The sequence below is a fragment of the Ctenopharyngodon idella genome, chromosome 6 (genome assembly GCF_019924925.1).
Source record: "Ctenopharyngodon idella isolate HZGC_01 chromosome 6, HZGC01, whole genome shotgun sequence".
NCBI lineage: Eukaryota > Metazoa > Chordata > Actinopteri > Cypriniformes > Xenocyprididae > Ctenopharyngodon > Ctenopharyngodon idella.
Window position 1 is genome coordinate 8,589,592 of NC_067225.1, and position 27,449 is coordinate 8,617,040.

Below are 27,449 nucleotides of genomic sequence, written 5' to 3' on the forward strand. Positions count from 1 at the left end.
TGTGCACTGGAAAAGCCAGCAAAGGTATCAGGTGCACTTTTGCATAGACAAACTGTATAACCTGATACCCACACATCCAGCTGGATAGTTTAAGCTTATCTAATGCACCGTCGTTCATGTAATACACATGTATTTAATATTGATTCATAGTTCTGAAGCACATACAGAAGATAAATTAAAATAATAGCAACTTAAAACGACAGCAGCCCGTGGCGCTCACACGTTTAAAATAATGTGCTTTGCTGTCACTAACTGGAAGTAGCACACTGCCCTCTACTGACGCCAAAGTTTTATGTCCGCAAAAGGTTTCTATGAAGAACTGACCTTTTAGTCTAGGTGGCAGTAAACCATATAATTGTACAGACTCATAATCAGAGGTCAAATTGTAAAATGTAAAACAAAGGGGCCCATACAGAAGTAACGTAAATTAACACCATTGAGAAGGGGGGTTTAAATTTTCTTGATTTTACCATTTTAAACAACACCTTTAAAATAAATTGGATAAATAACTTTATTAATAAGCCCGCATCTATCTGGAATTTGATCCCTAATGTCATTTTTTCAAAACTAGGTGGTTTAAAATTCTTATTAACCTGTACTTATAGCATAATGAAAATCCCTATCAAATGATCCCTTTTTCATAGGCAAATCTTATTAGCTTGGTCCCTCATTTTTAAACACAATTTTACACCTCACTCACATATAATTTGGAATAATAAGGACCTACTGTACAAACATAAATCTATTTTCTTTGATAGATGGTTTAAAAATGGAATTATTTTTGTATCTCAACTTTTTAATCAGAATGGTGGAATTTTTTTAATTATTCTGAGTTCTTAGTAAAGCATGGAATTCCTGTTACTCCAAAAGAATTTGCGATTGTGGCTGATGCAGTGCTACAAGGAGTTCTTATGCTTTTTAAAGGGTTTTCTTTTTCATCTTTTTGTCACTCAGTGGATCTATGTAAAACATTTGTAGGTAAACAGTGCCTTTCTTCATCTAAATCAAAAAACAATAAGAAAATTAGAGTCTTGTTTCAGGAGGAATCTGTTTCTATGCCGTATGTAATTTCTTACTGGAATGGACTTGTAAGTGACATTCCCTGGAAAAAAGTTTGGACATTACCTCACTAGTATCTGGTAACTAACAAAATGAGAGAAATAGCTTTTAAGCTAATTCAAAGGTTTTACCCAGATAAGTGCTCTCTCAGAAGACTTAAGAATGATATTAATACCCTCTGTTCTTTTTGTTTAGAGAAACCTGAAAATACTTTACATTTTTTATTTTGGAATTGCTCTCACACACTGACATTTTGGTGTGACATTTGTGACTTTATTAAATGTTATGTTAATCCAAATTTTAAATGTACATACAGAAATGTCATTTTTGGCTTTCATGAATGTGAAAAGAAAAATGATATTTATTTTATAAACCTTATTTTTCTGTTAGCCAAATATCACATTCATAAATGTAAATTTTCAAAGTGCAAACCTCTTTTTTTTTAGATTTTATACTTTATATGCAAATATATTTTGAAATATTTATTAAAAATATATTTTAATATTTGATGTTGGCTCATTTTTAATATTTTTCACATATATTAAACTTGTAAATATATATTTTTGGAAATATTTACATATATTTATTTCCTTTATATGTAAATAAGTTTAGATATCCATCTATGTGAATGCATTAATTTGCAATATGTGTGCATATATTAATTTCTAATATTTGTTAATATATTATTTTTCTGTATATATATATATATGTAAATCTATTTTGAAACATATATTCAAATATTCAATTAATGCTCCTTTTTAGTATTTTAACATATGTGTGCCTCCATATATGTAAATATATTCATTTCATATACATTTATAATTTGACCAACCATCTTTAGAATTTTGTCTTTGAGCTTCCGTTTTTACGGTAGCCCTGTATATTTCGCTGTCAAAGAATAATTAACTGGTGAAGTGGGTTTACTTATTGTTGAGTTAACAAAAGTTATCATGATTCATGAGCACTGTAATGTTTAAAACAGATGTCTTAACAAATGTCAGTAGACCGGGAAGATTTTAAAACGAGCAGTTTATTCATAAATACGTAAGAATGTGGAAATACAAACCGGAAGTCAAACGAGCGCAAAGAAAAGGGGCGGGGCTACATAATGACTTTGCAGGTAGCGTTTACGCACGAAGGCACCTCACGAAACTGATTTCGGACAGACTTCTGAGGCAGCGGTAATGGTTTAATGATCTACAGCAAAATAGCGCTAGCTTTGGTGCTAACTAAGTGAATATTTAAGTATCGTTACTACAATAGTAACTTCGCGCTAGAAATGACATCAAAAGTGGAAAACAATGGTCAAAAACATACATTTATACACAAACTGACCACCAACCGCAACTTTCAGACGCCATCTTTATTTTTTAACTCAACTGTCAGAATGGAAAGCACGGGATTGTGGGATATTAACGGCAGCGAAGGATACATCTATGTTGCCTTCAAAAAACGATCAGATGAAGGTATCTCAGGAGACGGGAAGTGAAGCCAACATTGGATTCGGACGTGCCTTGATGCCTTCCTACCTTGGAATGTGTCCTCCGAAGGCAGCATTTTCCAGTTTTCGGATGCAGCCCTCGTCCGTCACCCTGTCACCTCTTAATTCTCCTGACGTCATACGTCATTAACAAGTAGTTGTTTAGTTTGGTTCCGCACACACTGCGTAGTATTTTTGTAAATGCGGTTGTCACTCCCGTAAATTACTGAACAGTGTGTGTACAGAACAAGATTAAGTACTAAATCTGACAACCGAAATTAGCTGCAGTGCAGTGTGTACGTGGCTAAAAGTAGTGGGCAGTACGTACTTAGTATATACTGTGCAGTATTCAGTATAGAGAAAACTACGAATATTCAATTCCAAACATAACCTAGCAGTTCTGTGAAATACAACGAAGCAGTGTCCAGAAAAAAATACTAGCGTACTTACAGAATACTGCACAGTATAGACTGTATACTGCCTACTTTATTATAATCAGTGAGCACACATTTACAAACATTTTAAACAGCTATATGCTACAACAATGTTCAATTCAGTAAATAACAGTAAACAATCTTAGGTATCTCAGAAATAAAAATATTTTCATTAACTTATTAATTTAATCAAACTAATCCCATTATATAAAAGTGTACCAAAAATGTAAATGTAAAAATATGACAGCTAATATTACTTATGGGACATTCATCAGACTGGAAATGTAAATCAATTTGGACACATTGCATTGTGGGATACAGTATACTCAACTGAGTGTTCTCTGTTGTATACTAAATATTTTGGTTTCTCCAATGTAAGGCATCCAGGTGCACTCTGTAATCTAAATACTGTGCAAATAGTAGTATGGCAGTATGCTATTTTAAAAAGCCAGTATTATGAGGTATAATGGGCATATGGTTAATTCTCTCATTCAGTGCATACATACCAACACCAAAAATTTGAAGCATATATATATATGTAGTTATGAAGAGTCATAGGAAGTTTTCTGACTTTAATTGTTTTCCATTTGAAAAAAAAAAAAAAAAAAAAGTTGTACAAAAGTAACATCAAATTTTACACGTTTAAAAAGTAATCAAACGAGGAGTCTTTGATACAACAGAATCAGTATTAGACTACATAAATTGTGGCTATAAACAGCTTGGGGCTGAAGAAAACAAACAAAAAAAGAAATGGAAGATACATTATGAATGTTACATGATAATCTGGAGAGCAATAAGAACAACGATACAAGAAAAATAAAGTTTATTACACGATTGTTTGACTCTGCCACCTGATGTCTTGTTCGAGTTGCATGTGGGCAGCAGAACAATGAAATCAGAAGATCCTCGAACAAGATCCAGAGGACACGTGACCGAGGGCGCAAAGACCACTAACATGACATCAAATAAAAATAAAAGCAAAGAGTGAAGACACATTTGGACGAAGGCCAGCCGAGAGGGGAGGATAAAAATGGACAGATCATGAGTAAGTCTCCCTCACAGCAGACTGTGTCCTTCTCCTGCTGTCATTCTTACAGAACAGTCTCACTGTCATCACTCACACACATCCGGGCTTTTCCGTGTACCATAACACAATCACACTCTCTCAAATGATCGTCCCCTGAACATATACATGAGCAAAAGTAAAAACACATGCAACTCCAGCATTTTATACTACAGATTATGATACAAAATAAGGCATTTCTGTGTATGTATTTGTGTATGAGCACGAGTTCATAATATGAGCGTGTGTGTGTGCGTGTGTGTGTGTCGGTGGAAACTGGAACCACGTTTAATGTCATTTTTTGCCTTGTTTGTACAAAAGACTGCTATTGAACATAAATGGATAAGTCATTTTTAAAATATATATATTTATAATATATATATATATTTTTTATCATATATATATAAAAATTGATAGTGAAAAGCAGACAAGCTGTGAAAGTGGGCATGATTTTGGTCACTCCATGACCTCGCTGGCAGACACAGTGACCAACTGGAGTGGGAGGTCGGAGTTTGAAAGGAGGTCCTGGGTGCCAGCCTGTTGCAAATTGGTGAGGATGAGAGTGGCTCCACCCCCGGTGATGATGGTGTCCGAGGGGGCGGCAGCTTCTGTCTGACCTGCCCCAGTGTTGGAGTTTAGCCCTTTTTTGTTCTGGTGAGTTTTAATGTGTTTGGCCAAATGGTCGCTGCGCATGAAACGTTTCGAGCACTCTTGACACACAAACTTCTTTTCTCCTGAAAAACAAAAATAAAAAATGTAAAGCCATGTCTGATGTCAACCTCTAGAACTACTACTCAGTCTATTACCCTGGAGAAGCAAGCAAAATATACAGCAAATGTTGGATCAAAATAATCGAGTCCAAAGAATATATATATGATGTAATTCCAGATCCAACAGTCCCTGTGCCCATACCTGTGTGTGTTCTGCGGTGACGCTGGAGTTCGTCGCTGCGGGTGAATCTCTTGCCACAGTAACTCCATGAGCAAATGAAGGGTCTCTCTCCTGAGTGCCAACGCAGGTGAGCTCGGAGGTGAGACGTCTTACCGTACACCTTACCACACCCAGGGATATGACAAATGTGTTGTTTCTTCTTTCCCATACTTGAACCTCTGAAATAACACACAATTTTAAAGTGTTAAAAAAAAAAAAAAAAAAATACACAACCGGTGAATTTGGCTGTTAAAACAGAACTAGTGCTTCTGCATCGACATGTACATTACCTTCCTCCAGCCTCTTTGCAGTTGGGGCAAGTGCAGGCTACTCTGCGTAGTCTTTTTCCCTCTTGGCCTGTTCCCTCCATATCCTCCTCAACCAACCGCACACGCAGATGCGACAAATCACTGGTGTTCAGGGTGGAATTTGGCCAATCATCTGACTCTGGCTCCTCTTTAATTTGAATATCTGCAAAAACAGAGAGAGAGAGAATCTTTTAAAACAGACTCCAAAACAATCAAAGAGCCTCCCCAAAATAAAACAACTGGCAGGTACACAATTTATTAAAAAAAGTTGTAAAGACCAACTTAATGACTTAAGTTAAAGGATAATTCACTTTAAAATAAAATAAAAAAAATACCCCATGATTTACTCACCGTCAAGTCATCCTAGGTGTATATGGCCTTTCTTCATTCAGATGACAATCGGGAGTTATATTAATAAACATCCTGACGTGTCCAAGCTTTATAATGGCAGTGAATGGGGCCAACGAGTTTGAAGCTCAAGAAAGTGCATCCAACCATCATAAAAGTACTCCACACAGCTCCGGAAGGGGTTTATAAAGGCCTTCTGAAGCGAAGCGATGGGTTTAAATATCCATATTTATAAAGTTACAAAGCAAAATATCTAGCTTCTGCCAGACTGTCTTCAGTATTCAACTTATGAAGAAAGCGTAAGGCCTCTCGCAGTTCAAAACTCTTGCACTATGTCCTACGCCTTCCCTATTAAACTTACGAAAAAAAGCTTAACTGACGCAACAATCTATTTTACTTTATAACTTAGTAAATATGGATATTTTGTTTTACACAAACGCATCGCTTCGCTTCAGAAGGCCTTTATTAACCCCCCGGAGCCGTGTGGAGTACGTTTATGACAGATGGATGCACTTTTTTGAGCTTCAAACTCGTTGCCCTGGTTCACCGCCATTATAAAGCATGGACGCATTAGGATATTTATTAATATAACTCCGATTGTGTTCATCAAGAAGGAAGAAAGCCATATACACCTAGGATGGCTTGAGGTTGAGTAAATCTTGAGATAATTTTCATTTTAAAGTGAACTAATCTTTTAATTCAAACACGGTTCCCACACTCTTGACTTTTCTAGTCATTCATTATTACTAGATGAGGAATTCAGAGATTGTGCTTGCAAAAAGCTATTTCAGTGAAGATGACATTTTTAGAGAGGAGCATAGTTTTTTTTTTTTTTTTTTAATCTCTATGAAGTCTGTGTATTCCTGCATACCTGAGTGGCTCTCTGTGTTCTCATCTTGCTGGTACTGACCAACGGAGTTGACCGTGACTGTCTGAAGGTTCGGGATCTGCCCCACTGCGCCCGTGGTGCCAGTTTGCCCGAGAGAAAGGGTCTGCACTGGGGCGAGGGTAATTTGGGGAGATGAGACGCCACCAGCAGACGGCAGCTGCAGATTCTGCAGATTCTGAACTCCTTGAACCTGAAAGGTCTGCCACTGGATCTGGCCGGTAGGAGAGACGGTTTGAGCTTGGATCAGAAACGTACCAGCATTCAACAGCTGCACGCTTTGTAGTGTCTGCGCAGTTCCATCCGCCGTCTGCGCTGGTAAGAGTTGCACCACCGGTTCGCCACCAGACGTATGGTTCTGCTGGATGTAAGATGGATCCTGCTGCCCGGCTGATACCGCAGTGGCTTGGGTGAGAACTCCAGTTCCGTCTATTGTCTCAGGAAGTGATGTAGTCGTGGAAGAGGTGGAGGTTGGCACAAAGGCATTAGCGTTAGCGTCATTGGCGTTAAGTGGCTCTGTGCATTTGCCGCTTTCACCCTGGTTATCGCTTGTTGAGGTGGTGGGACCGGTCATGATGAGCTGCCCATCTGCGGTAACGCTTGTCGCTATAGTCTGAGCCCCAGCCAATCCCAGAGACTCGAGATCCACGTTACTCAAGCTATTTATCGGCACTAAAGTGATGTTGCCTGGCAGCCCCATCGGCATATTAGCGACAACCTGGCCCTGCGTGCCAAACCCTGAGCCGGCCAATGAGACGGTGGGTATCTGCTGCACGTGCCCACTTTGACTCAGTAGGCCCTGAAGGTCATTAGCATTGGTGGCAATGCCTTGCGTTCCATCCGGAAGGATAGCAATGTCAGTGCCAAGCGTGCTTCCGTCTGCAGTGGGTGCTGCATAGCTTAGTGAAGCCCCATCCGTCCCCTGGAGCTGAGGGATGACCTGGTATTGCACCCCATTAGCACTGGTGCCATCTACCCCAGCTGTCACAAAAACAGGCTGAGTCTGCCCTGCCATAGTCTGTAGTGGCACCACATATTGCCCATTGCTGCCCAGAAGCCCTCCGCTGGGTACCTGCACTACTGATGGCTCGTCTTTCACTGAGCTCACAGGCGTTAGAACCTCCCAGCGATCAGAGGAGCCCGTTAACTGGATGGCCGTGAGGTCTGTGGTCTGCTGTGGAGTGGAGATAAAACTATGATATTAGTACTAATACTTAACGATAAATTTGACCATATACACAGACATTTCACAACATTTAGTCTAAAGGTCCGTTCACAACAATGTTCCATTTATAATAAACATGAGCTGCAGCTGCCTGCCGCTTTTTTAATCTCATTAAAGTCGAGTGGATTCTAATTAGCGGTCATTCTGAAAGTTATTCCAATTATTATTATTCCTATCTGGGACGTTGTTGTCATAGCTGTGGTGTGGACTTCACTATTCTAATACAATTAGAGCGATTATTAAAACTTTACAGATAAAGTTATCGTCCTTGGTGTTAAAGGGCCTAATCAAAGATAAAAAATAAGTAAATAGAAAAGCATGAAAAACAATATACAATAAAGTTGTATTATGATAAGCATTTACTATAATCCCCCAATGTTATAAAGACATTATAAACCATTTATGCACAAAATCCAATAAAGTATCAGAGCTCAGTGAGGATAAAGTTGAAACACAAAAAGGAACTTTCAACATTAAACATAGTACTTAAACTTGCGATGAAATGCAAGTGGTGACAGATCTTTTCTTCCGTATTGTGATGTACATCCAAATGTAACAAATTATCGAAGGAAGGAAGAAAAAAAAAAAAAAAAAAAAAAAGTAGGACAAAGTCTTGATTCCATCCATAAGTTTTTGCTTGAGATGTGGGTGTTGCACTCAAAAATGGAGGCAGATGAACACACATGCATTGGGAGAAGTCTGACGTTCCCCCCTGGAAGCTCTATTTATAACATTTTAATTAAACATTATTAAGTCAAAACAGAAAAGAACAGATGTATTGTTTACAGTAACATCTAAAACATGCATTTAGATTTTTTTTTTTTTTTTTTTTCCCATTTCAACCTGCATTTATTGTTTTAGGGTGTTATTCAGGGTTTTGGTTCAGTTGTCTATTTAATAGCAAACAATAACGTCTTTCAAGCTGTACATCGGTCATTAAAAAGGCAAATAAATTATCTGTAATATTTCAAAAGCCAAGTGCACATGACAAAAGGTGACAAAGAGCTTCTGTGCACGCAGCCGCTCCAGGGGGAATGGTGGAGCTGTGGAAGATATGTGACAGCCTGGGTAGGGGTGGAGGCTTTTCCCGGCGGAGGGGTCCTCCCCTATCGTGGGGGTGACCCGGGATCACCGCAGGTAAAGCGGGCAAGGCGACGGTGGCGAGTCTGTCCGACCCACAATGGGCGGGTTTAAATGGGTAAGAAAGTGGGTGGCCGTACAAAGCGAAGGCTCACAGGAAGTGTTCGACTTTTCCCCTATATTTAAAACGTGTGAACTTCACCAAAACACCACAACACCCCGCAAGACAGCGCCGGGGAAGCGAGAAACCAACAGGGGAATTTCATACCTGGTCCTGGGCGCCGCTGGCCGGCTGCAGAAAGTCGCTCTGACTGCTGTCCACGTCCAAGGCAGCCATTTCCTGCTGTTTCGCTGGCTGTTCTGGGGCTACGGAGACACAGCGAGAGAAAAAAAAAAAAACTCAAAACAAATTCATGCTCAACGAACTCCCACCTCGAAAAAGGCGGAGATTAGCCGCCAAACCGCCTGGAATTTAAACGAATCAGGCGGTTCTTTCTGCTTTCCCGTTGCCTGAGCAACAGTCTTTTCAAATGTTTACTTTGTTAAAGTGAGGCTAGCTGGCTAACGGTTAGCGTCGCTGCTGAGAAAGATTAAACACTGAGCTAGCTCGCTTGGCTAATGGCTCTCCAAACTCACCGGCGGTGCTGTGCTTCGATCGGGCTAAGTGTTACGTACCAGTCATAGCGTGAAAAGGTAAAAAATCGGAGGTTTATCTGTTCATTTAAACTCCCAACATGATTGTTTTAATCAAAGGCGGGCTGTGATCGGAGATTCGGGTCGATTTTTTTTCTTATTTTTGATTGACGGTGCGGGAAACACAAAAGGTGGGGCTTCGGAGATTACCAGTGAAATTTGCGTCACGTAAACGGAAGACCCGCCTTTCTTCTACGACGTGATTGGCTGCGTGATTTGACCCCCTGAACACCGAGTGGTCAAAGTTTTACGTCTGTCAATTTCACGACACGAGCGTTTCCTGTTTGTTGTGCGCTTCGCAGATGCGGAGAGAGTCTTTGGAAATCTAGCTGGAATTGTTCACGTATGGCAGGAAGTTAGTTGCAACTCTGGTGGCCATTACACTGAAAGCGCTACAGTAGACGTATTGTGAAATATTCAGTTCGTCACAACATTGTTTTACCTTCACATTAAAACGTTTTACGAAATATTTTATATCCCACACATGATGAAAGATTAGATTGTGACATTTGCTATATTTGTAAAATTAACTAGTTTCGTTTTATACCGTAGTACAGCCCTTTAGTGCCTGAGTTTACGTGTCAGTTTACCCACCTGGGTAAACAATGCTTTGCGGAAACAGCTGTGACTCCGGATGTCCTCAGGGCCCAACTGTATCATAATAATCTACCGCCTCACGCTGCTCATGTCTCTCTCGTCGTACATGACACGTATAAAATAAAATATAGTTCTGATGTTATTATTTATTTTTTTTAAATCCGAGAATACAGTTTGGGAAATTTCGTTCACAAAGTTGAACTTCGTTATCCACTGGATGTCCCTTGTCTATCAAGAATAACATACATAAAGTTTTAGTTCACGTCCAATAAACACGTCCAGTATAAAGAGTACACATTGAGTTACACATTTATTGCTGTAATGCACTGAAAAATATGACACCCAGATTTCTAAAACCTCTTTTGCTACTTTAAAGTTTGTAATACTATTATTTAGGATGCTAAATGTTTTAATAATGACTTCAATATATTCTTGCATTAATGGTAACAATTGCTTGTTAGATTAATTTTATGGGGCTCTGTGGTTCATATAATAAATATTTGCTTCTGACTTATGTAATGTTACAGATAACCTTTAAAGATGTCACTTTAAAGGGTTAGTTCACCCAAAAATGAAATTTCTGTCATTAATTACTCACCCTCATGTTGTTCCAAACCCGCAAGACCTTCGATCATATTCAGAACACAAATTAAGATATTTTTGATGAAATCTGAGTTTTTTTTTTTTTATCTCCCATAAAAAGCAACAAAATTACCACATTCAAGGTCCGGAGAAGTAGTAAAGACATTGTTAAAATAGTCAACATGACTACAGTGGATCAACAATGTTATGAAGCGGCGATAATCTTTTTGTGCGCAAAAACAAAAATAACGACTTTATTCAAAGAGGAAGAGGAAAATTTGTTGAATAAAGTTGTTATTTTTGTTTTGTTTTTGCGCACAAAAAGATTCTCGTCGCTTCATAGCATGAAGGTTGAACCACTGTAGTCACATTGACTATTGTAACGATGTCTTTACTACTTCTCTGGACCTTGAATGTGGTAATTTCGTTGCTTTTTATGGGAGATAAAAAAACCTCTCGGATTTCATCAAAAATCTTAATTTGTGTTCTGAAGATGAACGAAGGTCTTACGGGTTTGGAATGACATGAGGGTGAGTAATTAATGACAGAAATTTCATTTTTGGGTGAACTAACCCTTTAAAATAGCTACTTGTTTGGGGCATTAATGTTTAAAACTTACTGCCATAGGCTTCTAACACAAGCCTCTGTATTCCAGTCACATCCAAATCTCTAATCTACCTAATAACACATCACAATAAGGATGGACAAATCACCGATGTCAGTATATCTAAACTAAAGGCCATTAAAAAGATACAAGTAGAAAACAGTAAAACACACGTTCACTCTTTAGTTCAAGTTTCCAGCTGCGCTGCTTCAAGTCATGGACGGTTTGGCATTGATCATCTTTGGCGCTGGGCTCCTCCGTCTGGCATCCCATTTCACGACATGTCTTGGACTGCCAGTATAGAGATAGATTAATTTCAACATGCATAGTGTATCCAAAGCATAAGACAAACAACTGAACTTAACAGTATTATATAGAGTGTGTGGCCACTTACTAGGCAGACTTTGCCCTTTAAAGCAATGTAATCATTCCTTTATGGATCAGCAAATTAATTCATAAAAGCATGCAGATAAAAGCTTTCATTGTCTTCAAAACAGCATACAACCATATGCCCGGTAGGAAAATTCTATGCTTGGAATATCCACGGATGAGCTACATTTGCCAAAATGAGCAGTACACAATAGTGCAAATACTGTGTCCAGCAATACAATGCCCAACTTGATCTTCCTTTTATTGTAGCCTATATAATTTGTCACTAATGGACAAAAGTGTTTGCTCATTTAAAAATAAATAAATGTAAATGCATACTAGATCAACTGTGACTTAAAGGGATAGTTCACCCAAAATGAAAATGTACTCACCCTCAAGTTGTTTCATACCTGTATGAATTTCTTTCTTCTGCTGAACACAAAAGAAGATATTTTGAAGAATGTCAGTTGATGGATCACATTGACTTCCATAGTATTCCATAGTCCATACCATACTTTTTCATACTATGAAAGTCAGTGGGGCCCATCGACTGTTTGGTTACCGACATTCTTCAAAATATCTTCTTTTGTGTTTAGCAGAAGAAAGAAATTCATACAGGTTTGGAACAACTTGAGGGTGAGTAAATGATGACAATTTTAATTTTTGGGTGAACCATCCCTTTAACATTTTGTCTGTGTGTGGTGGTTGTTGTTGGGTATTTATACATTTATGAAAGGTAAAAACAGATTTTCTGATTGATCTCAATTTTCATTGTTTATTCTTAAACATGCTTGTGAACGAAAATCAGTGACAATACCCTAGACTTTGTATAATATAAAAGACATATCCGGCCAGGGATGAATTTGGATTATTTCAATAATGTTTTGATGAAGGCCTCATTAAATGAGAATCAAGACAGTTTGGAAATCTCAGATTTATTTTATTTTTTTTTATAGAAAACATATAGGATTACTTTAATAGATTAAATTACTTTTAGATGTTTATTTGTTTCTTACTAATCTAACTTTATAATTGAAAATGAGCACTTAGCATGTCATGATATTCATATTGTTTTTCCCCTCCATCCTCTGTAAAAGAAAGTCTGTTTGACCTCAGTCAACTCAAATCAGTTTGCTACTAATCCAGTACTAGAAATAGCAAAACTGTATAATACAGTTATACAGTTACTCTTGAAGTTACAGTTATTATACAGTTACTCTTGAATCTCAAAAGACTACGACAATCCAACCTTATCTTCCGTTTTACTTGACAGCCCTAATCGGTTTGCAAAAGCACAAAATTACAATTACAAAAAAAAAAAGAAAAAAAGTAAAGGCCTATTCACACTCTGAATGAAACAACATCATTCACACCAATAGAGAAAGAAATACTTGTTGAGTACACAATGTACTCCAGTACGAAGTAGTGCAGTGCACCTTTGGTTGATCTACCATGCATAATAAACTGAAAAGTAGACAGCCAAAAGGCCGGTACACACCAAACCAACATCAACAAACTAGTGGCAACAAAAGCTGGCTGTGTTTGGGCAAAAAAAGTTGTGCTTGAACACACTGCAAAAACTACAGCTGACAGCCAATTAGCATATACATCCTGTGCCTGTGTGAGAGATAATAACTGTCCACAACAGCAGATGACAGTAGTCTGTAAATTTATAAGTGCCTTCTTTGTGTGCCCTCTAGTTTTCGTCATTTGCTTGCTTGGTCACAGCCAATGAGAGTGATCTCTTTTCCCCTCGGCGATTCAACATGCTCCATCGGCCAGCAGCTGACCGTCAGCTTGGTGTGCCCCGGCCAAAACAGAGACACTACTTAAACATTTGCATTGTCATAGAACAAAAGAATGATATACAACCACTGAAATATAATATATAGAGATCTGTGTATACAATTAATTAAAGTCCTACCTACAACAACAAAAAAAAAAAAAGGAAAGACAATTCACACTGACATTAATGTTAATTGGCAAAATAGCTTTTAGCCAACATGTATTTTCGTTTTCACTTTCTTTTTTGTTTCAATTTCTGTGTGATTTGGCCATATAGCTTAAGTTAAAACAGTATCAAAACCTCTCACAACTGTTTTGTAAGCTCGATACAATTAAAAAACAAAGACAGCTTATTCTTTTTATCTGCATATTTTAGGTCATATTTTGATATCAAAAAGTGGTGTGGGAAAAGATTTTTTATAGCTTAACCCTCCTGCTGTGTTCAAAAATTGGTCCTCCGTTTGTTTGACCTCCATTGGTTTCCATGCAATTTGCCAAGAAATATCAAACACCAAAGAATCTTGTAAAACATATTTACAGCTTTTCAGAGACTAAATAATAATTTAGTAAACATAATATGTGAGAAATTATAGGTCCTCCCTTTATGGAACAGGTCAGTTTGACCCACATATTTTTGTTCAGAATTAGCAGACAGAAAATGTTATGAATACTTGCAGTGACTATTTGCACAACGGGGTACAAATAACTAGAACCAACTATAAATAGCATCTAACATGATTTGTACTTAGAATAAATAGTATTTATTGCTATTTGTACTTGTTTCAAAAAGCCTCTGTCGTCTTCTTATGTCTAGTTATCAAACCCTTGTGAGGTTAAAATGTTAAAGCAGTTTAAAATTGAATGTGGATCAAAATGATTGAGTACACTAAACAAAACAGAGCCTGGCAAATTAATTTCAGGTAAGTGTCGTGCCAATTTCAGTATTAGATGTTCAAAAGCACAGAAGGCTCAATCATGGGGCGTGGAAAAGTGGGAGGGTACAGACAGTGTGGGAAATAAGAGCGTGTTGTTGAACCGACAAAACACAGACTTAAAAGGGGAAACGCTTACCAGAAGCTGCTGATTTGGTAAAACTCTAGGAGATGATGTGATGGGAGTTGGTACCGCGTCTTGTTTAAGACTAAGATGACCGCCATAGCCGGAGTTCACTAGTCCGAAGTTTTCATAGCACTCCGGTTTAAAATGCAAGCTACATACATACTTCCCATACGTGGAGACATTCAACCAACAACCTGCCGCCTGCAGCCAAAGTCTAGCTCTGACAGGGTCACGGGGGAAGCCATGCAGTACCTTTGTATTATTGCATTGTGGATATAGACATTTACGAGTCATGTCTCTGGGAGCTAACAACGCCGATGTTTGAAAGGCCGCCACCTCTAATATAGAGACGTGCTGAGACTGATGACGTGAAATGCCGTCTAACCAATCACAATTCAGACTGAATTCCTCCGTTGGTAAGGCCAGTCTCCTCTATAATAAAAGTAATAAAATAGTCTATCATTGTCTTCGCAGCAAAGATAATAATAATAACATTTTTTAAAATGTGTAAAAACGATATATCATGTAACGTGACTATTCACGTGCTTTAATGTTCTTCATACAAATTAAAGGGTCATGAAACCCCCTGCTTCAGCAGCACCAGTTTTGAAAAATGCTACAAAAGCGGGCACGGTATGCTTCAACAAAAACAAAACAACGGCTTCTGGATTCAGCTTTATTTATTTCTCTCATTAAAAAGTTAAATGCATTCAGTTTCACACAAATGCATGCTGCAATTCATCAACACATGGTTTTGTAAGCTAACCGTGAATGACACAAATACATATCATGTGACAGCTATATGATGTGCAACACACACCTCTGGTAAAATTTCAGAAAATGTAGTTTTTAGTGTTTCAAGACCCTTTAAGCATACGTTCCGTACAATACGAAAGAAGAAATTATCATAACGAGTGTTTAATTGGCACAAAAAAAGGCAAAACTGTTATGGTAAAAATATATACATACCGCCTTTGAAGGGATGGAAAAATCCTCAGGACTTGGTACCGCATCTTTGCCTAGACGCAAACTGCCTTCAAGAGCAAGGCCGAAGTCCACCTTCCTCCAATTGTCATAGCTCTCCCGGGAAAAATGCTTGCTACATACAAACAATTTCGATGTGTCAGTAGTTGGTGGCCAACCAACCGCCCGCAGCCAGAGTTTAGCCCTGGCAGCATCGCGGGGAAAGCCATGCAACACCCTCGAACTCTTACACCACGGAAACAAACACCTGCGACCCATCAACTCCTCCCTCAGCTACTACGTGATTTTACAGTCTGACATGTCTGTCATAAGAAATAATTATAGAATGATAATTATGAGACACCGACGCGTCATCGAAGTACTATAATGATTTGTCACGTCACAACCCGTGTAGATTTTAAAACCGGAAGACGAAAATAGCGGGGGGAACTCAAAATAGTTTTCTCCAACATTGAAACTACAGTCTTCTATAATGTCCAACACAAACACCTCTGTTAAAATCACTGAAAATATAGCATTTAATGACCCATTAATATGTTCTGGAGCTGTCAGTCTACATTATTAACCTGCATCCAAATAGTAGAGCAGCGAAGTGTAGAATGCCCACAAATCACACCTTGTGTGAATCACAATCGCGAAATTAGTGTTTAAAGGGTTAGTTCACCCCAAAATTAAAATAATGTCATTAATTACTCACCCTCATGTTGTTCTACAGCTGTAAGACCTTCGTTCATCTTCAGAACACAAATTAAGATATTTTTGATGAAATCCGATGACTCAAGGCCTCCATAGACCGCAATCCCATTCAAACTCTCAAGGTCCATAAAGGTACTAAAAACATATTTGAAACAGTTCATGTGAGTTCAGTAGTTTAATCTTAATATTATAAAGCGACAAAAAAAAATAAATAAAGACTTTAACAATATCTATATGCGGCAATTTCAAAACACTGCTTCAGAGCTTTACGAATCGAATCAGTGAATCGGAGCGCCAAAGTCACGTGATTTCAGCAGTTTAGCCGTTTGATGGGAGATCCAAATCACTAATTCGAAACAAAAGATTCATAAAGCTCAGAAGCTTCATGAAGCAGTGTTTTGAAATCGGCCCATATAGATGTTGTTGAAAAGTCATTACTTTGTTTTTTTTTGGCGCACTAAAAGTATTCTTCATTCTCTCACTGAACTCACATGAACTGTTTCAAATATGTTTTTAGTACCTTTATGGACCTTGACCGTTTTTAGTACCCTATGGAGGCCTCACTGAGCCATCGGATTTCATCAAAAATATCTTAATTTGTGTTCAGAAGATGAACGAAGGTCTTACGGGTGTAGAACAACATCAGGGTGAGTAATAAATGACATTATTTTCATTTTTGGGTGAACTAACCCTTTAAGAACTAACGGTAATGCTTTAGCTAATTTATTTATGCATTTGAGTAACGAGACAAATGACCTGTATTGTGCTTGCAGAACAATGTATTTGTGCATTCTGGTTTGCTTTGATTTAGCGTTTAAAGGAGCGGTAAGCAATTTTCGAGAAACACTGTTGAAATCAGCACCCAAACAAACACCCCCCTACCCAATAGAAACACACACCTCCCCTCATTGCTCTGCCCCCATAATAACGAACACGCTATGCAACACAGGCAACCACAACAACTAGTTCATCAGACTGCTCTGTTACTATAGCTAATATTACAACAACATATCTTGGTACTGTGAAACATAGACCAATGTTACTCACATATCAAGCAGAAACAATGCAACCTCAGCATCCATTTTCAGGCCTTCTCGTTCTTTAGTCTCTCCAGTGCTGGAAAGCTATTCCAATATTAACACAGGTCCTAGCTCTTGCCTGGTCGTAACACTTCTTTTTCCAATTATATTAGAAAAAGAAGTGTTGGAAGTACCGTGAAGATAGTCTGGTGACGTAGGACTGCGCGCGACTTTCCAGTTCCCGCTGGATTTCGTCCTCCGCATATAAGCTTAATAAAGCCTGAACCTCATTGTCAGTCCATCGGTTGTATTTTTTAAACTCCATTGTTGATTCAAATAGCAAACAACTCTTACTGCACGCACCGCAACAGACTTTAAAAAACGATGGTTGAAAAAAAAAAAAAAAATGCTGCGTGAACTCAACCAATCAGCATGTTCAGCGCCCAAGTTCCACCCCCAAACTTTGAAAAAGTACTACCTCATGATCAGGGACTTTCTTGATTAGAAATTTTTTACCCGAAACTTCATTTAGACCCAAAGTTCCTAGTTCCTGGGGAAAGTTTCTGCGGTGGAAACGTGGCTTAAAATTGTCCCGCTTGCTCACTCTCCTCCCCCATCATGAACGTATACACCCCCTACTGCTGATTGGCTACAAGAGTGTTGTGGTGATCGGTCTGATCTACACAACAGACATCTAGCAAAAATTTATAAAATTGTTTGTTTGGGTGTTGATTTAATTTTTTTAAACAGCATTTTTTAGAAATTGCTTACTGCACCTTTAATTGCAAAATGCAAGCACAAAAGACCAGCAGGACCTCTTGTGTTAAAACATACCAAGCCCAAACGGAGGATATTTTAAGAAAGCACATTTCAACCCATGCTTCTGAATTGTCACAGCAAAGCCCACTTGTCATTCAAAGTATAAGGCCACTTTTTCTTATGAGTACGCAGTGTAGTACAAAGTCATAAATCCTTATATCATCTAATGCTACTAAATAAAATTAAACAGCACATAAATGCTAAAAATCGCATTAATAAATGTATTTTTTCCCCTCCCCAAATGATTTCTGTATTGCTAATATATTTGCTTAAGTTAATCTCTATAAATGTGTTTTGCAGCAGCTTAATACTATAAATCCCATCTGACTGATCTGGCTGAACATCTAAAATCAAAGCAGCACATACACAGTCAATATAAATGTGTGAGACGATTAGGAAAGTACCTTAAACAGAAAACACTTTGGTCTGAGGAAGTGTTTTATTAGAATAAACTGCTGTGCGACATGCAGCTTTTGTAAGCAGACCAGCCATTACGTTTATTTCAGCCATCAGCCAAAATAATAAAATAAAAAATAAACCACTAAGGCGTGATTGTTTTGAATGTTCCAAAGCCATAAATGAAGAGACGGTACGTTCCATCCATCTGGCATCATGATGATTTCACTTCTTCTTGGGCTGATTAGGTGTGTTGAATTTGAAGAAGATGATGTCACCATCTTCCACAACGTAGTTCCGTCCCTGTTGTCTGTATTTCCCTGCAGACTGCAAATATTCGACAATATTATCAGTTTTCAACCTTTAACAATCCATGCTATTTTCTATGATCTTTTCAAGATCTTACTTTAGCTGCGTTTTCACTGCCTTCCTCCTTAAAGTCCACAAATTTCATGACTTCAGCCATGATGAAGCCTTTCTCAAAGTCTGTGTGGATCTTTCCAGCCGCTTGCGGGGCCTTGGTGCCTTTCTGTAAGGTGTTCAAACACATGCATATAATTTTAGAGGTGCATCAGAAATTATGTTAAAATGTGTCTGTGAACATGTGCTTTGCTCACCCTAATGGTCCATGCACGGACTTCGTCAGGTCCTGCTGTGAAGAAGTACTCCAGCTGCAAGGCTGCATACCCACACTTGATGATCTTAGTCAGAACACTGAAACAAAGAAATAAAAATTCACAAAGTGAAAAAATTCATTATGATGTCACTACTGAGATTAAGCATGACCCAAAATATGACTGACTTCAGCATTTAGAGAATCAGTTTAGCACTGTTGAAAATGTTTTTTGCATGTGGAAAAAGTATGAAGATTCTTAAATTCAGCAAAGAGAGCAAATCCTGACCTCTGTGTTTTGTTTTCCTCACAATATTTCTGTTTCTCTTCATCAGTCATATCCTGATACTTGCTCTCAAATCCCCCACTGAACGGAATGACCAGCGCACCTGGATCATGAGCGTCAACCCACTCCTTGATCTTCACCAACCTACAAAAGAAAAGACAGCAAATGTTTTACATCAGGGGTCCCAAACTCAAATTAACCGAAGATGGAAGCCAGTTCTCCATCGGGGACCAGCTGAACTGTTACAGCACAAGTGTCTTTACAACCATGAATTTGGACTACATACAGTTATTGCTACAGTTGTATTGATCGACTCATCTCTCCATTATATACCTAGCATACTGCTCTACAAGTGTACTGGAGTAATGACACCTGAGACTGTATTACTTGACAATCGCAATTCAAGATCAAGTAGGAAGCCGTGCCTTGAAAGGAAAGGTCCATCCAAAAATGAAAATTCTGACCATTTTCTCGCCCTCATGTTGTATATCACAAAATATTACAAAAGAAAATATTTTGAAGATGTTTGTAAGCAAACAGTTTTGGTTCCCATTGACTTCCAGTGTATTTTTTGTCCACGAAATGGAAGTCAAAGGGAACCAAAACTGTTGAGCAACATTCTTCAAAATATCTTCTTCTGTGTTCCACAGAAGACTGAAAGGCTTGAAACAACACAAGGGTGAGTAAATGGGTTGGGTGGACTATCCTTTAAAGAGGCCAGACACATCACTATCAAGCTTTGATGTAACAGGCAATTATTTAAAGATATACATAGCAATCACTTAACACATATGGCATTTGTAAATCAATTTCACCTCAGTTGAATGTGCAAAATAAAGTAGCTTGTGTAGCTGTGCAGTGTTAAAACTAGAAACGGGATACAAAAAAAAAATTATTTGCAAGCTGAATTGAAGGATAAACTATTAAAGGTGCAGTAAGCAAATTGTGAGAAACATTGTTGAAAGTGGATCGGACCGAGCACCACAGTACATTTGTAATCAGAAGTAGGGGGCGTGTCCATTCATGATGGGGGAGAGAGTGAGCCAATCAGCAGTAAAGGGGCATGTCCATTCATAATGGGGGAGGAGAGTGACCCAATCAGAAGCAAGGGGCATGTCCACTCATGATGAGAGAGAGTGAGCAAGAGGGAGATTTGAAGACTGTAGAAAGAGAGATGGCTGAGAGATATTACAAAAGGGAAAAGGTCAGAGGAATTTCACTGGAAAAAGAAGGGATATGATCAGGCAAGAGCTTTAGGACCCGCGTTAATATAAGAAAAAGCAATAGTATTACCCCACCCTGTTACGTGTCTTGAAAAAGACAGTTGCTAACAAGTGGCTAAATGGGTCTACAGAGGCTGTCAGGGATATTAAACGTCATCACGCCAAACAGGTAAACTCAGGCCGCTTTTACAGCCTCGTTATGCTTATAACTGCGCTCTTCTAAACTATTCGAACTCAAACTTTATGGGAAAATGTTTTTAGATAAAAAAAAAAAATGAAAGAGTTGTCGGAAGTTTAGTGGTGGTAACGTTGACATCATGGGACCGTGATGTAGTTAGTTTATAGCCTACCTTTAGCTTTTTACTTCTGGCGACTGCATTTAGGCTTCAAAATTCATTAAAGTTGTGTTCATCTGTGAAAATTAACTTGATGGACAAAATGTGTAAGTAACAAACTTTTGTTGTTCACAGAGCTTGTTTTTTGCGATAATCCAAAAGCCTATGAAAAAAAATCCTACTGGGTTTTTGTCGAGGGAATCAGTGTGATGCTAACTGCCGATTGGCCTACAAAGTGACCTGCATCACTCTATACCAGCACAGAAAGGATTCACTAACAGAAGATAAACAGCTAAAATGTCATCTCACCATTTATTCTTTTTCCTGATGTAATCTTTCTCTGAGAGGTTTACCAAGTAGATCATTGGCTTGGATGTCAGGAACAGATACTTATTCAAGACCTCAATCTGAAAAACAATAACAAAAAACAGTTAGTGTATAACCAAAACTTAATCCGAGCAATTTCAGGCAGAGTATCGAGTGCTGCAGGTATGACATATTTTTGTAGGCCAACCTGGAATGTAGTATCACCCCGGTTCCCCAGATAAAAAGCCAACAGGATTTTTCCATTGGCGTTTGGATTATTGCAGAAAATAAGCTTTGTGACCAACAAAAGTTTATGATTCTTACACGCTTAGTTTATCAAGATAATCTTTACAAATTACTACAACTTTTATGAATTTTAGAGCCTTAATACAATCACCAGAAGTGAAAAAAATAGGCAATATACTACACCACATGACTTAAAAGTCATCACCACTAAACTTCCGACAACTCTTTAAATCTTTATTAAAAATCTACAAGTTGGAAAGCTCAAGTTGAAATAGATTGCAAGAGCTCTAGTATAAATATAAAACGGCTTTAAAAGTGGACTAGTGAGTAGATGAGTTTTCCTGTTTGTGATGCCCACGACAATCTTTGTAGTCCCATTTAGCCACTTGGCATGAAACGGAAGTTGCGATAGTCTTTTCCTCCCTACTGTGATTTATTACTTGAGTGAAACGGCTTCTTGAACAAGAAAAAAAATGTAGGGCAGGAATTTTGTCCAGTAAACACCTCATCAGAGAAGATATATAGAGGGGAAGTTATTTTTTAATTAAAGATTACGAGGGCACATGAATTTTAAAAAATAATGATCTGCACGGATAAATCATTTATAATAAATACTAAAATATTCCATGAAAAACAAGAATTGTCTATTTTGATTTCATGGTGACTAACAACCACTTTTATAAAGACACATTAAAACGTTTTATACGGTTATTACTGATCGTATTGTCATGTACATGTACATGTATTTTATGTCTTAGAATAAAACATGAAAATATCTTGAGCTTGTGTTAATCACAGACCTTATTTCAGACATTTAACCAAAAACCATTCAATCCATTCAAAAAACACATCGATTTGGGCCGATGGTCATTTCCAGGTTTTAGGGCTCATTCCTGCATCTCTTTTACATTAAAAATAATAAGAAAAAAGATTTTAACCTCTTTGTCGTTCCAGTCATGGTAATAACGAACATGTTTCTTTTCATCAACCACCCAGGACTTTATTTTACACATGATGTCCTGCAAGGAGAGAAAACATTAAAAAAAAAAAAGTCAGTGAATGTCTCTACAGGCTTTCTGTTAAAGTACAAAGTAGGAAGAAGGTTTCAATTCTGCAGTGGTCAGATGCATACTGGGATATATAGTTCACTCACATATTCAGGTTTGAGTTTTTTGTCTCCACCCCTGACTGCGGTTTTCTCCAGCTTATCTATGATTGGCCCAATCATCTCTTCATCCTTCATCCTCAGCTCTTCATGAATAATCTCAATATCTCTCACTGGGTCAACACAACCCTCAACATGGATAATATCTTCATCCTCAAAAGCTCCTACACAGAAACAAATATATAAATACAAATATATGGAACAAAATATCAGGTTTCCCAGACATTTTGGCCAATGAATTTCCACACAACTTCCACAATATTTCCAGATTTATCCAGGATACATCTATTTGTATGTCAGATAATCATCATGCTGTAAATTTAAATTGAATGTTTTCCTAAATCCATGTGTTTTTCATCTCTAGATATCACAATTTTTAGGTTTTTAACCTAAACATATTGTTGAATTCTGTCTTTCTCACTCACGCACACATTTATTTGCAACTACATGGTAACTTACAGATGAAGAATTTCATAAAATACAAAAATTATCTTCAAAAAAAGCGGTCTGAAATGGCATTCTACTTACGCGTCATGTGAAAGATGGAATCACAGGCACTGATGTGGGAGAGGAAGGCGTTACCCAAACCCTGGCCTGCGTGAGCCCCTTTTACTAAGCCAGCAATATCCACCACATTCAGAAATGCTGGAACCTTACTGGAGGGAAAGGTAAAAGAGAAGTTAAGATCATGTCACTGATGACTAGGAGCAGAAAGTGCTGATAATTGTATTATGTGTTATGCAGACATGCAGTGAGCACCTGGCTGGTTTATGGTACTGGCAGAGGAAGTCAAAGCGCTCATCTGGAATGGGCACACGACTCTCATTCGGGTCGATGGTGCAAAAGGGAAAATTCTCAGCCGCTGCTTGACTCTTTGTCAGAACATTGAAGAACGTCGACTTTCTGAAATCACAAACAAATTAATGGAGATAAAGGATGAGAACAAGGATCACTGACATTTTGTAATGCATAACAAATGCACAAATATTTGATATATATACACTGCTGAGTCCAAAATGTCTAGAATGTACTACAGGATGATGTCATTCTCATAATGGACCAAGATCACGAGTCATCATCCTTCTAATGACTTCACACAATATAGCAGGACAGGTTTGCATTAAGCAGCACAAATTAAAAACTGTGCCAAGCATTCACACTTTATCAGTCTGACACTATTCCTTCAGCGATGTCAAAATAGAGATATAGCACACATGCATAAAGCCAAAATGCCAGCTTGAAGTAACACGTACCCTACATTTGGTAACCCAACAATTCCAATTTTCAAGGAAGTCCCGAAACGTCCAATCAGGGGGGGTTGCTTTGGTCCATCTCCACCCTTCTTTGGAGGCATCTGTGGAGAAAAATAATCATACCCACTTTCAAGTTAATGCATTACATAATCAACTGAGCAACACAACCAGTCACGCAGCTACCACACCTTTTTAGGAGCCATGGTAAAATGTTATCAGTACTCTCTTGCAATATTACGAATGGAGTATATTTTGCATAATTAAGATGCGGTAGAAGCCACGCAACGTGTAACTTCTTCGCCTGGCTAACTGCAGTAACCAGTTGTCATTTCACGACAGTGAAACTAATGGCACCAGGATCCCAAAATAGCCCCCGCATTGAGTGTAAACTGACCGGCCTTATTCACAGTAAGAGAGGCTAAATATATGCCACTCCCTGGACAAGTAAGAGAAGGCATATATCATTTCACTGCTTATAAATCCCTGCATCACAGCCAAGTGACAGCCGGGTTAGTGGAGTTAGGGGTGCTTCATTACTCGATAGGAAGCCAACGGAGAGACACATGTGCCTCCAGAGCATCAATACCCCCATTCCCAATTCATTACTATGTGTAGCAGGTTAGCATGCCGGTCATACGAAGGGGACAATATGCAATAAAAACAGACAATTTAAACAAAAATAGCACGTCTAAGCGATGCATATATAAATATGATAAAGCCTGCGCTTACATCACCTTGATATCACACTATGTCTGTAAGCAGATGGACAATTTCGTTGTGCTCAAATGAACACACGTTGCTACACACTTCGGCTGATGAAACGCAAAGAATGTGCATACCGGAAGAGTTCTGAATCCTCACATTGTGATTGGTCGAAGCCAGTTACGATATAATGACGTTAGGGTATGACGAAAACACATTTTGTGCTGTATATCTCATCATTACAAAGATCTTAAAGCACTTAAAACAATAAACTTGTTTCAAATCTTTAATTTATTTCATTAAAGTTTTTTTCTGTTTTCTTTTTTTTTTTTTTTTTTTTTTATTTATATATGTATGTATGCATAGACTATATGAAACGTATATGTATAATGATGCTTTGCCGTTATTATCATTTCATTGTAAGTAACGTTTACATTTTTGATATGTACTTGTATTTTTGATACCTTGGCATTTAAAAAAAAAAAGTAAAAAAAAAAATAAAATAATAATCATTACAAAGAAGATTAAGGACATTTCATTTACGATATTGCACAATTTTTACCCTGCTAAGCACTTTCTAAGTTTAATCAAGGCATGGATGTAAACGTTTTTGTTTTGTTTATTGCAACCGGAAATTGTACCTCATATTTTCCAACATTGTCAATATATAAAGAGGTTATGGAGATAGAAACTTGTTATTTATAGTACAGGGAGTACAAACAAAGCTGTTAATACTGCTTTTTAAAACATTTTTAAGCTTTACTATTATTTATTATTATTTTGTATTTATTTTATATGCTATATATTTATACACCCTTGGCAGTTTTGCTATAATTGTTGTCCAAACATTTTTTTTTTTTTTGTGCTTTTTTCTCATGAACCTACATTAAAAATAAAGGTATATGTACACACACACACACACACACACACACACACACACACACACACACATTGGGTTTCCATGTTTTATGGGGACATTCCATAGACATAATGATTTTTAATCTGTACAAATTGTATATTGTAACCCCTAACCCAACACAGAAAACTTTCTGCAATTTTTGCATTTTCAAAAAACATCATTTAGTATGATTTATAAGCTGTTTTTCTCATGGGGACCAAAAATGTCCCAACAAGGTCAAAAATTAGATTGTATTACTATCTTTGTGGGAACATTTAGTCCTCATAATATAGGGCTTAACAGGACCACACGCATGCACACACACACACACACACACACACACACACACAAGAATGTTTTTTTAGGATCTAACACTCTCTTGGTCTGTCTTGACTATCAAAGTAGTTTTTCTTTTAGGCTGAAACATTGCCCTTTAAACATATGAATCTTGCTATGCAGTTGCCATTTAATAGGTACAGCTCATGATATTGTTTTTGACTTTAATGTATGAACAATATTACAGAAATTAGACAATTTATGACTGCAACATCAAAATAATGACTGTCCTCCTGCTTTCTAATGTCATTTCACATATCTAGATATAAAGTTATGACATACTTTGTCACAGAAACATAAATGCCATCACTTGTATAGATTCACACCAGCAAAACAAAAATATACAATTAGGGAGATTGCACGCTTCAGTAAACATGAAGGTACTTAAACAGTTCTGTAGATTGAAAATGAAGTGACCCATTGTAAATTCCAGAGATTGTCCTGATTTTCTCCTTAGCTAGCTCTCAAAACATAACTGTGTAAGATCATTTTTAGGTTTGTAAACATGGCTTGTATTGCTTTGCTACAAGGCCATATAGTCTTGTCATCAAGACCAGGATCAAGTAACACAAAGCATACAATTAAAATCCCAGTCAGAAATGTTTTTGCAGCACTAGTGTTGACAGCATATTTCATATTTCAGTGTTTCAGTTACCATTTCATCATAATTAATGTAACTATAATAATTAGTGCAGACTCACATTTCTACAAATGTGTCATTTGCTTTGTTTCAAAACCTTCTAAGGCAGCATCCATGAACCCCCTAAATGACTAATTAAAGACGCAGCAACTCAAATAGGGTTCTGCATAGGAGACTCAACTTGCAATAGATTAAAACAGTGTTTAACTTCTGCATATAATCTAATAAAAATAATACCTATAAATACATAGCACTCACAAATACAGGATAAAATAATTAATTTTTAATTCATCTTGGACTTATTTTTTCACTGAGCTTGTAATAGTGCCTTCTGGGATTGCCTTTCCACAAAGAACACATTTAATGCCTTCTTAAAGGGATAGTTCACCCAAAAATGAAAATTCTGTCATCATTTACTCACCTTCAAGTTGTTCCAAACCTGTATAAATTTCTTTGTTCTGCTGAACACAAAGGAAGATATTTGGAAGAATGTATGTAACCAAACAGATCCTATTGTCTACCATAGTATTTTTTTCCCTACTATGGTAGTCAATGGGGGGCAAGATCTGTTTGGTTACAAACATTCTTCCAAATATCTTCCTTTGTGTTCAGCAGAACAAAGAAATTTATACAGGTTTGGAACAACTTGAGGGGGAGTAAATGATGACAGAATTAAAATTTTTAAGTGAACTATCTCTTTAAACTGGGCTAAAATGAGGCAGCATTACCACGTTGCTCACCTATGATGCCTTAAAATGCAGCTCATTAGGCTTTGAAACAGAGCAGGTGTGTGTGTAGTTCAAAGGCCGTTGAATGTGCATATATGAGATTAAGAGTTCTCTGCTCTTTGCATGCCATGCATAGTAATCCAAGAAGTACAACACATACTGATACATAAATCAGTCTATTTAGCTCTTGCTTCAGCTTGTGTGACACCACAAAGTGAAGATTCACTGAGCACATCACCCCTATGAAGCGATATCACAGGGTGCTGGAAGCAATACAGATTTGTCACATGTAGCAAGACAAC

The 27,449-nt window shown here is 37.7% G+C and overlaps 2 protein-coding genes across 6 annotated transcripts; both read right to left on the reverse strand.

Moving 5' to 3' along the window:
• Positions 1-3,779: 3,779 nt before the first annotated feature.
• sp3b (Sp3b transcription factor) lies at positions 3,780-16,158 on the reverse strand. Of its 4 annotated transcripts, none has more exons than XM_051896450.1 (7): positions 15,472-16,158; positions 11,463-11,580; positions 9,082-9,179; positions 6,494-7,682; positions 5,257-5,437; positions 4,949-5,145; positions 3,780-4,770 (listed from the first exon to the last, which is right to left on the reverse strand). In XM_051896450.1, exons 1-7 carry the CDS (start codon positions 15,742-15,744, stop codon positions 4,493-4,495), a joined length of 2,334 nt encoding a protein of 777 aa, XP_051752410.1. In that variant the 5' UTR covers positions 15,745-16,158; the 3' UTR covers positions 3,780-4,492. The 4 variants fall into 4 exon arrangements, with proteins under 4 accessions (XP_051752410.1, XP_051752409.1, XP_051752411.1 ...); XM_051896449.1 differs by lacking the exon at positions 15,472-16,158 and adding an exon at positions 14,515-14,872; XM_051896451.1 differs by lacking the exons at positions 11,463-11,580; positions 15,472-16,158 and adding an exon at positions 9,489-9,686.
• A 2,282-nt stretch (positions 16,159-18,440) lies between these two features.
• ola1 (Obg-like ATPase 1) lies at positions 18,441-24,728 on the reverse strand. Of its 2 annotated transcripts, none has more exons than XM_051896454.1 (11): positions 24,578-24,728; positions 23,844-23,944; positions 23,350-23,493; positions 23,119-23,246; positions 22,579-22,754; positions 22,364-22,444; positions 21,183-21,280; positions 19,319-19,459; positions 19,034-19,130; positions 18,823-18,945; positions 18,441-18,743 (listed from the first exon to the last, which is right to left on the reverse strand). In XM_051896454.1, the coding sequence occupies exons 2-11, from the start codon at positions 23,942-23,944 to the stop codon at positions 18,642-18,644; spliced, it is 1,191 nt and encodes a 396-aa protein (XP_051752414.1). In that variant the 5' UTR covers positions 24,578-24,728; the 3' UTR covers positions 18,441-18,641. The 2 variants fall into 2 exon arrangements, with proteins under 2 accessions (XP_051752414.1, XP_051752415.1); XM_051896455.1 differs by having other exon boundaries at positions 24,573-24,678.
• Positions 24,729-27,449: the final 2,721 nt, after the last annotated feature.